This window comes from Corylus avellana, chromosome ca6, assembly GCF_901000735.1.
Source record: "Corylus avellana chromosome ca6, CavTom2PMs-1.0".
Classification (NCBI taxonomy): Eukaryota; Viridiplantae; Streptophyta; class Magnoliopsida; order Fagales; family Betulaceae; genus Corylus; species Corylus avellana.
In genome coordinates, this window is record NC_081546.1 from 17,004,790 (window position 1) to 17,016,203 (window position 11,414).

Here is an 11,414-nt window from a genome sequence, read left to right on the forward strand (position 1 = left end):
ACCTCATGGTTTTGAAAGTCTTCGTGAATGGCGAAGGTAGTCTCAAACAGTAGCTCCCGCTCTTCAAAAGTGGGCGGGGGGGAAATAGCTTCGGCCTTGGACCCCCGGGAGGATGAAGCACGGGTTCTAGGCATTTTAAGCATGATTTGGGACTTTTGTCGAACAGTTGGTGTGCACTTCTGATGACCACAATAACAAAATACAGCAAAAGATGCCTAAAACCCCTTGCCAAGAAAAGAAACGCCCAACACAGAGGCAGTGTGGGTGGATGAACACCCATAATTGCAAAAAGAAAAAGAAAAATTGGAGGTTGGGGGAGTGTTTGGAGATGGGGTGTTGATGGGACGGAATGCGTGATATGTGATGAGGGTGATGGTCGTGGGGTAGAATGGGGTCGTGCAGTGATGGTGCGGTGGTGTGGAGGTGGTTAGAGTGGTGGAAAAATGGTGTAGGTGTGTTAGTAGAGGAGGTGGCCGGAGTTGGGTGATTTGGGGACTTGTACGGCGCCGGGAGATTGTGAGTGGAATTAGGGGGAAACTGACCTAAAATAGGTCACATGCTGTTCTATCCAAGTGCGCTCGATCGCACACTTGGTGCGCTCGATCGCATTCGGCCAAGGGTGTGCGTGTGTGGGAGATGTGCTCTCGATCGCACCTAAGGTGCGTTCGATCGCACTGACAGAATGTGTAGAGCCAACATTCGGTTACTGTGCTCGATCGCATACTTATTGCGATCGATCATAGTAACAATTTTTTTTTTTTTTTAAACAAAACAAAAGAAAAATAAAATAAAGGTCAATAATGAAAACAAAACACCAAGGATAATTGAGACATATGTAAAGTAAAGAAGTTGATATGATGGAAAACAAGAGAAGAAAAACTTATACTGCCTTCAATGGCCTCAGTACCACTTGTTTTGAGTAGATGCGTTTGAGCTCCTGGATTGCTCAAACACTTCTACTTGTGACTGGAATGTCTTCTAGTGTGAAGAGCTGCACTTGAGCTCTTCAAAATTTGGCTCAAGTGCTCTTGATGGTGTAGGAACAGGACCTCTGAGGACTGTGGCTGCTTTCAGCTACTGGTGACTCCCTAGGTTAGGTATAGTTTGAGTTGAAAATTCTCCTTGCTTCCTCTCACTCAGCTCCTTTGCTATCTGGCCAATTTGCACTTCTAGTCTTTGAATGGCTTGATCAGTCTTTGTATTGAATTGTTTTTGATCAGCCGTGAATTGCTGTTGTGAAGTCACCAGGTTGTGTATCATACTCTCCAGTTGGTTCATCTTTGACTCTTGAGTTGGTTGGCTTGCTTGTTGAGTGAGGCCCTTTCTGCTGTCTTTGATTGTTACTCCAAGAGAATTTGGATGGTTGCGCCATCCTGGATTGTAAGTATTGGAGTATAGATTGCTCTTATGGGGGTAATTGTTTTGTCCCACATAATTCACCTCTTCTTACTCTGCAATTGAAAATAAGGGACACGTCTTAGTAGTGTGATCTAGATGAGAACAAATAGCACATACCTGGATTGGTGTGTCCTGTTGCAAAGGTGATATTTTCTGATTAGTCATGGCCTTGACGATCATGTCCAACTTCTTTTCTACAGCAACCATTTGATTGGGTCATCCCCCACTGAGGTTTACTTTATACATGCCCTTGCTTTTGACTCCTCTCCTTCCTCTTGAGTAAAATTGCTGGGAATGCTCACTTAATGTCTCAAAAAGCTCCATTGCTTCCTCACTACTCTTCTCCATAAGCGTTCCTCCACAAGCTGAAGCAACCATCCCTTTGTTAGTATCATCTAATCCTTCCTATAAAATTTGTACCTGCTCATCTTGAGGGATGTTGTGATGTGGGCACTTTAGAAGCAAGGAATTGAAGTGATCCCAGGCCTCAAAGAACAAGTTAGCTTCAAAGGGTGGTGAGGGGGTGGTATTTATAGGCCAGAAAAGCTGAGGGTGCCACCAACTCCTTTGGAAAGCAGCATACATCCAGTACTATTGGGGCGTACATTCGGTATTGTTTACACAGCAGTCCAAAGGCTGTAGCATATGTCCAGGTATTATCCAAGGGGGGTATTCCAAAAGTAGCGTACGTCCGTGTGGTCCCTAGCGTATGTCCGTGTACTCTTGCAGGTGTACGTACGGTGGTCACCCCATGAACGTCCTCTACTACAGACAAGAGCGTATGTCCAACAACCCTAGCGTACGTCCGTCAACCTTAGTATACGTTCGAACAGAAAAGGTTAATCTTGGGTTTATGCTTCAAACGTTTTAGGAGCTTTCTGGGCTATAAGTACGGGCTTAGGTTCGTTGTTATAAAACTGGGTTTTTCATAAATCCTTTAACCGTTCTTTGTAGAAAATCTTTTAATAAAAACAATCGTTTTTATCGGGGTATTACAACAACCAAAGCAAATTTACTAAGGCTAAGAAAAAATTTGGGCGGTCGAGATGGGGCAAGTGCCCCTTCTCGACCCCTACTAATTCTGCCCCTAGGTATAGGTGTGCTAAGCTATTGTAGCATGAATGAGAACTCGTATAAAGATCTCAGTATCTCAAATCTCGATACCTCAGTATTTCAAGATCTCGAAATGTCACTCCTTCTAATCATTTCTTTTGTACAGATCAAAACCATAGAGAAAAGTCATAATGAAATATGGATATTTCACTATAGGAATATTGTTTAATTCATTTAATCTAGTGCCCTAACCGCCATAACCAAGAAAAGCAGCACTGAGAATAAAATTTTGGTGGCATTGGTAGGGATTACCGTTGGTTCTGGCTCAATGCCAGTAGAGGAACAAGAAGGCTAATTTATAAAGTTTGACCATAATTCCGAGGGGTTATTCTTTGATTCTGTGGAAGTGGAAGTTGGGGAATAGAGGTTGCGTTCGGCGGAGGAACGTTTGGCATTGGCATTGGCATTAGGCAGAGAAGGTGGGGGCAGTGGCTCGGGTGGTGTGTAGATGGGTATTTTGTTTGATGGGGTATTTTTTCAAGAGAATGTAAAATATTTGGTTTAAATGATTTTATTTTTAAATAGTAATATGCCCAATGTTCTCGAAATAATTCAATAAATAAATAACTCTATTTAATAAACTAAAAAGGTCATGCAACAGAAATTAACTTTTAGAGCATAAACCCTAATATAATTAAGGCGTCCTTGGTTGTTTGTGAAAAAATGCTTTTATTGAATCTGGACTTTCCCTTTTTTAACAGGCTTCGAGTGAGTAGCTTTTGTTTGGTTGCTGAGGAAAAAAGTGGGAAGTAAAAGGACACAGGAATTTTTTTTTTTTTTTTTTGGTGTTTCTTTGTATGGGTCGGGTCAGGTCGAATCTACCCAATCTTACCCCGGTTATGTTAAACGGGTCGTGTCGGGTTACTCGGATATTTTTCGTATCATAATCGTGTCAAACCTGTTAACCAAATTAGCTAAACGGGTCGTGTTCATGTCTTGGATAATCGGGTTGCAGGTCTTAGCGGGTCCTAATCGGGTCTACCCGATTACCCGTTTTGCCACCTCTAAGTGGAGCAATGGATTTGGCTTTCAAAAAGGAGGAAAAACAAAATAAAGGATAAAAATAAAAAAAAATAAAAAAAAAAATTAATAGAAAGCTGGAGAAGAGATAGGGACACCTTCCTGTCCCTACCCTCTTCCCCGGAGGCCGCGGGGGGAGGGGAAGAGCTCTCTAAAGAGAGGGGATGGACCTTCCAAGTAGTTTCTTTCTGAAAGTTCTCTGCTCAGTCCTTGCTCCATATAGTACCCTCGCTAAAAAATGCAGGTGCACTAAACCCAATTTATAAACTTTGACCAGTCTTTATATCTACCGGAACAGGATCCTAAACGAACCGGAGATCAACCGATTCTTTTTAGTTGAAAGGCATTCTTGTTATTTTACTTTCTTTTCTTTTTTTTGACAAAAATGCCCCTCACATATAAAGAACCCGCTCCTCTCCAGTTCAGATCTGAATTCCTTTAACACCATTGATTGTAGTAAAAATGCAAAAAAGCTCTATACACCGGAGGGTTTTGACCTCTGAAACAGACCAAACATTCAACACAACAGAGGATATACACTGAAAAGAGACTTGCTAAACAGATACATCTGACTAATATCAACTGAGTGTCACTTCAAGTAAAAGTACAACAATCCATTCAAAGCCTGGAAGGCATTTTCAGAGAGGTTCATGAAAAGCAAGCCAGGAGAAATATTTGGCAAATGAATCAATAAGTATTAATATTTGAAGAAACATTTACTAGCAATTGATTAGCATCCATGTGGAAAACTTGCAAACCAATAGGCAACCCCATATACAAGTAAAAATATTTAGATTACACTTTCAGGAGAGGCAAAATTGTGCACTCTTCACTGCGTCATGTTTTACCAAATAAAATTCAAATACCATCAAGATTGGTAAGACACAACATTATCACTTAACAAGTAAAGAATAATAAGAGATATTCCTAGGTGTTGAAAAATTTTCAAGTTTCATTTCTAATGACAACTACAAAAACTGAAGACCTTTATTCATCCAACAATGCCGCGCCTGCATTCTCTTCTATATGAACAAGTGTTCTCTTGAATACTCACGCACAATGACAGGCACACTAGTGGTTGGGATCTACAATAAGAACAAGAAGAGAATGATTAATACTAAAAAATAGAAAACAATCTCACGCTTCCAGAGAAAATAAAACATATAATCCTATCCTTGGCATTCTTACAAATAAATGAGAGACTATAGTTTAAAGATCAGTGTTAAAAAATGACTTACCATGCCATAATCTGTGATAATCATGGAGATATAATCTGAAGGAGTAGCATCATACCTGTTACAGGGTGATACCAAGTGTAAATTTCCTTATCCAAAGTAAAGATGAGTGTAATTTGAACAGTTGAGAACAAAATTTAGAACTTCCTTTTTTTTTTTTTTTTTAAGTGATAAAGCATACATTAAATTCAGAAGTTGCAGATTTTCTTTATTGGACCAATTATTTAGATAATTCACATCCATTCTTCCAGGAACTTTTGCAATAGCATCTGGATCACCTGCATACAGTTTGGTGATGCTCAGGGTTCATTTCACTGAAAAGAGGGGGGGAAAACGGGAGCAGTCAAAGGAGAAAAGCAAAATCAACATCAGCTCACAAAGGATGTCATACCTAGTTCGTTAGAGCAGATAGAATCAAGCTGTACCCTTTCATGAAACTTATAGGCTTCACAGCAGATTATAACTGGAACACGGAAAGCATGAGCAACCATTGCAACAGATGCAGTCCCAACCCTTGAATATACAGTCCCATTAGACAATACAGAGGCAGCCCCCAGAAAAACTCGTGTAACCTCATGCATAATATAAGAAATGGCATTTATATGACTGTATGTACAACTCAGGCCATTTGCCACTAGCCTACGAAGTAATGCTTGGCCCTCAAGCTTCGGACGTGAGTCTACTACCACAACACGGAACTGTTTCCCCATCTCATGGGCATATAACAGAAACATCTCAACAACACATGATGATCCATAAGTGAGAAGAACATCTCCATCTCTAATCTTTGTAACTGCATGTCTAACTATGACATTGTCCGCAAGTATTATCTTCTCATTTATGAAACGCTCAATATCTGAACAAACTGCAGCTTTTGCTTCTGATTCAGAAAGATTTAGTGGCAAATTTGCTATACGGCTCTTTACAAACCTAATTGCATTCCCCATGCTGATAGAAAGTGGTCTGCATTCAGTAAAGAACGACACATAACTACTGATTTTTGCAGTCAAATCTCTCGCAAGATTTTTTTCTGGTGGCGTGGAATAGTCTTCTATGGCTTCCTTGAAAGCTCGAAGCATCGCAATACAACGAGCATTACCCCCAGTTATATCTCCAGCTAAATACTGTAATCCAACCTGACAAAGATCCATCCCAAGCAGATAATAAACTATATTTTGTTTCAATAGACAAACTGGTATGAAATTAAGGACCTGTTTAGCTTAGATCTTTCAGAGTAATTAAATATAAAAATTAGATTAAATATGTTTTTTTTCCTCCAGATACTGTTTGGTTAACCAAAAGACAACATGGAATAATGATTGTTTAAATTGATAATTGACAGAGTAACAATTAATCTGGTGAAATAACATTTTATTTTTAACCAAAGGAAAGATAATGGAACATATTATACCATTTTTTTTTTCTTTAATCTTACATGATTATTCAATAAATCAAAATACTCAGAAAATAAATCAATAAATCAATGTTCATGTAAACAAATGATTTCAATTAAACTTCTTAAATGTTTATTTAATAAATCAAAATACTCAGAAAAATACATCCAAACTGGTCCTCAGAAAAGTTAATACTTATTTTAGAATAATAGCTACATACTCATCCATTTATTTGCTGCGCACTCTAACCAAAACTTTCAACAATTAAGAAATGTAACCAAAGGAAAATAAAACATTACTGTCCAGTCCATGTAACAGAGAAACAAATGAAGTCATGTTGCTGAAAGAATATTGATGTGCGTAACAATGGTTATTTGAAAACAAAAGTTACACAATACAGGTTTAGTTAAACTGAAACGGGGGTCCGTTGTACGTATAGATGATGGTCTGCCAACACAGAAAAGCCAATGGAAAAAAAAAAAAAGACAAAACATCCTCTTTCACAAGTTGCACACTGTAACAGAAAGAAGCCATGATTGTGTTGGACAGCAGGACAGGTTTAAACATTGACACTTCTCCAGCATTTCTTAGAGATGTCTCTAACACATTCCAGATTTTATTGTACTTTTAAGGTTACAACAAGAGACACTTTACTGACACTTGGGCAGAAAAGTCTGTAAGAAACTACTTTGTTAACATATTTAAACATTGAATATAACTGCAATCACAAAATATTTGAGCCATCATATAAAGGGTGCAGGCACATGCACATGCATGTGTCCGCATGAATGTGAACATTTACTGTATCAATGTCATCTCCACATCTAGTTCCTTAATTTGCCATGTCTCGGTCCATGTCATGTTCTGTCTCTTCCCATGTCTGTCTGGGCAACAAAGCTTGTTATTTGTTACATAAACGGAAGATGAAAGTTCAAGTTTCAATTTACTATTCAAAGGCTCTTGAAGCCTGAAGAAAAAATCTCAAACTACTAACAGATCATAACTTGCCTGGGCAACAAAGCTTGTTTGTTACATAAATGGAAGTTGAATGTTCAGGTTTCAATTTACTATTCAGAGGCTTGAAGCCTAAGAAAAAACCTCAAACTACTAACAGAGCATAACTAAGTTCCTAAATAACGTACCTTGTATACAGTGCATAGGAAAAAAAAAAAAAAAGTACCTTGTATACAGCAGGATGCACAGGATCAAGTTGGAAAAATTTGGACTCCAGATCAGGAAGCTGACTTCCATGTTCATATTGAGGCAAATGCCGAAACAATTCAACTCTATTTCTAGCTTCAGTTTGATGGACCACTGAACGCCTTTTAGCCTTCTCCACTCGGCTCTTATCATCAAATTGCATGCGTGGAGGAGGAACATCTTTCTTCCTCTCTTTCTCGGGTGGACGATCACTGCCTTTCTTGTCAGAAGCTGCAATTGACAATGAAACTGGAGGAGCGTCTTTCTTTATTGAAGGCTGCTTCACAGGTTTACTTGGAGGTCCTCCCCCAGATACAGCAGCAGATTTGTTACCCTCTGCTACACATATCACATGAACAAGTAACACAATAACTGATCACATAAATGGCATGAAGCATGTAGATATCACACACACTCACATATTTATATATAATACAAATGTACACACATATACATGTGCATGCATACATGCATCCATATGCACCAAAAGATTGATATCCACATGCAAACCTGCTCAGGCTCACAACCTAATATAATACCTTCTACTTAGAAACTGCATAATACCAAGGACAAGCTTGACTAAAATGCAAGGAGAAACATTCTACCTACTGAGGAACCACTCAATCAAAACTAAACATTGATTCGTTTACATGAACATTGAAAACCTACTAGATTTGGTCAAGTAACATTACTATAACCCATTACAAACTTTTACCAAGTATTTAATCATCCGGTCTAGACATATGGCATATCAGTCTAACCACTATAAATACCATGACATAAGTCCTGATAGAAAGCGTGGCCAGTAACTGAAACAATTTATACTGGTAAAATTTCTAAGTTTGACAGCTCATGTCCCAAACAATATCAGAAAGACCCTACCCAAAGAAATTTTACCTCAAAAAAAAGGTTCCTTAAATAGAGTAGACTTGTCAAACATTAAGAGTTGAGCATTAAAACAACATATTTGTAACACTCTAGTCCCATATTGGGAAGATAAGGAGTAGCCCACATAGAGTGAGTGGTTTATAAAGATAGTCATGAGTGCTAAATCTCACATTGCCTAGTTACTAAGTGGGCTTTACAATAAATACTAAGGAAGCTCCAAATTAACTAAGTCTTTTTGGGGTGATAGCACAGATGTGGCTAGCGCTTTTCCCTAAATTGTTACAAGATCTCAAAAAATAAATGTTTTATGAAAAAAAAAAAATATGCACACCATCTATCCTCGTAAAAAAAAAGATTAGCAATTTTTTATGATAAAATGCAGCTAACACCGACTTATAGAAAAGAGCAATAAATTGGTGTATGATATGATCATGCTATACACTAGGAAGAAAATGAAAATTTGATACAAGTGCAGAGAAAAATTCCTTAAAGCTTTCGAGGCGTCCTCACAATTGATTGAAAGTTGCAAACAATTTCAAGCCATCATTAACAATTTTAATATGCTAACATATTAACATATCATGAACATGTTGGTGTTGGATTGTTTGGGCTTTTTCTTTTGCTCGTTCTAACTAGATATTTCTTGTTGTATATTGCATGTGTACTTTGAGGCGCCTTACACTTTTAATCAAATTTGAATTACATATCAAAAAAAGAGCTCCAAAAATACAACCAAAAAACAAAGAAGAAAAACATAAAAAAATATATACAAAAAATTATTTACTCTCTACGGATTTAAACAACACACCACTAAGGCAGCTTAAAAACCATACTAGGGAGCAGGAACTGCATACCCAAAATATAAAGATCTAATAAGAGGTTGGAAACCTACAATGTTCAATTCTCTTCCTACAATTATGCCCTATTTGGGTAAAAAGCACAAACAAATGCTCAATTAGTCTGCCTCGTGATTATTTAAATTGCTTTCTCACAGGGAAATGAAGTAAAAAGTTCAAATGAAGCAGACTCCTTTCTCCAAAAAAAAAAGGAGGGGGGGGGGGGCTTATGAAGAAAATAAATCAAGAAAGGATGCTGTCAACTTATGAAGAAAATCAATCAATTGTTGATAGTGAATCATGGAATAACAAATACACATGAGCTCAATTCTTGAACCTTTTGCAGCAGCTTTTGCAGCTCTTTGGGCTTCCTGCAAGGCACGCCTTTCAGCTTTGGTTGTTTTTTCTTTCGGCCGCTTTGAACTAGACTGCAGTTCATTTTGCTCTTCCACAACAGCTTTTCCACTCTTTCCTGCAATTTTGTTACAAATTCTTAGAAAGGAATAAATAGTCCAATACACGTTCAAAAGAAGAAAAACAGAAGGTTCCATATAATCAACACATGTATGAGCAGGAAGCAGCAACTTAGCTACCTCGGCCTCAGGAATGAACCAGCATATAAATCATGCCTAAAAATATATCTTTTGACAAACTTTGACTTCAACGGGCACGAATAAGTTCTTAAACCAATCCAATCCCTAATCCCAAACCAAACCAATTCAACCGGCAGCAAAACAATAGCTTTGATACAATGGTTAAAACCAAAACTTGACAAGTCAGACTTATCCTTCACAACAAAAAGCATTCAACAGTTTCATAAACATGCTAAAAGAACTTTGCGGGTCCCTAATCCCTTAAAGAAAAAAGCATTTATATTCAATAACAAAAATCTAAATTTAAACCAATCCAATCCAATCGCACAAACACAACAACAACAACAAAATTCATTAATATCCAATTTCAATTCATTGTTCAACGGCAATGATTATAAAAGCATTACCAGACACGTGGGCAGGCTTCTTCGATTCCAACACCGGCGCCGCAGAACTTTTCGCCGAATAATCCAGAGCCTTCTCCGGAGTCGTATCGGGAAGAGGCAGATCGTACTTTCCCGACCCGCTCCGTCGGTACCGGTACCACCCGTCGGACTCCTCGGAGAACTCTCCGTCGGCCAGCCCAACCCTACCCGATGGCGAAGAAGCCGCAGGAGAAGAGCTCAGCAGCGACTCGGACGGGTTGTAGCTCCCGACCGGCACGTGGTCGCTACCCTGGCGCCGTAGACCCGTGTCCGGCACCGGTACGGCAGGCGAGCGGTCGGAAGGGTGTCGTGGAGGGGGAATCATGACCGGAGAGAGAGAATTTCCGGCCGGAGAGCCAGAGAGCAACGTGGAATTAGGGCCCGGTAGGGGATTGGCAGGGGGGGCAAAGAAGCCGACGTGGCGGACCTTGGGATCGATGACGGCTCGGGTGGGGCGACGCGCTTCCATGGGAGCGTGCCTGTCAATCGCTAGGATTTTGACCGTGAAGAAATTGAATGATTGAAGGATTAAAGGCCATAGAGGAAATCTAAGAGGAGAAAGAGTTTTGGGGTTTCATCTTTGTTAGGGTTTTTGGAGACTTTCAGAGAGAGAGAGAGAGGTTTGATGCTCCTTCTGCTTTCGGCTGCGGGAATGTTTATGTCACCTGGAAGTTTGACGGACCAAGGTAGTGGGATGTGATCATGTGACCAATTTTTATTTTTTCTTTTTTGGGAAATGACAATTTAAACTTTCGAAGCTTTTTTATAAAACTCTACCATTTTTTTTTTTTTTTTATAAGTAAACTCTACCATTTTTAAATACTCAAAATGTTTTTCAAACATTCAAACATTCAAACATATTAATATATTCAAACAGGTCTTCAAGAGGTAGCTCAATCGACTAGGATCACGTCTAATAAAGCGAAGATCACTAGTTCGAATCCCCCTCTTCTTTCTTGTCTGGACATGTCAAAATATATATATATATATATATATATTCAAACAGGTTTAAGTGTATATCCAAACACGTTTAAGTGCATGCTTATTAAAGAGTATTTTGTAATTGTGATTTGAAAAAGAAAATTTGTTGGGATATAAAGTTGATAAAAAAAATTGTAGGGTTTACATTTGGAAAAAATAATTTCTATATGGTCTAGCTAAGAAAAATATTTAGTAAATTTTTAGAAAGTGTTTTTATATTTTCAAATAAATAAATATTATGCACCATTTTATTTTTTCAGGTTTGTAGTCTAACTTTTTTATTGATAAAAAAAAAAAAAATGACGGTGTAACCACCCCTTTATTTCATAGG

At 38.4% G+C, this 11,414-nt stretch overlaps 1 protein-coding gene across 2 annotated transcripts; it reads right to left on the minus strand.

Moving 5' to 3' along the window:
- Positions 1-4,203: 4,203 nt before the first annotated feature.
- LOC132184296 (uncharacterized) lies at positions 4,204-10,801 on the minus strand. Of its 2 annotated transcripts, none has more exons than XM_059597875.1 (7): positions 10,085-10,801; positions 9,422-9,556; positions 7,341-7,696; positions 5,158-5,902; positions 4,948-5,044; positions 4,770-4,824; positions 4,204-4,616 (listed from the first exon to the last, which is right to left on the minus strand). In XM_059597875.1, the coding sequence occupies exons 1-7, from the start codon at positions 10,569-10,571 to the stop codon at positions 4,554-4,556; spliced, it is 1,938 nt and encodes a 645-aa protein (XP_059453858.1). In that variant the 5' UTR covers positions 10,572-10,801; the 3' UTR covers positions 4,204-4,553. The 2 variants fall into 2 exon arrangements, with proteins under 2 accessions (XP_059453858.1, XP_059453857.1); XM_059597874.1 differs by having other exon boundaries at positions 7,341-7,699.
- Between the last annotated feature and the right edge of the window lie 613 nt (positions 10,802-11,414).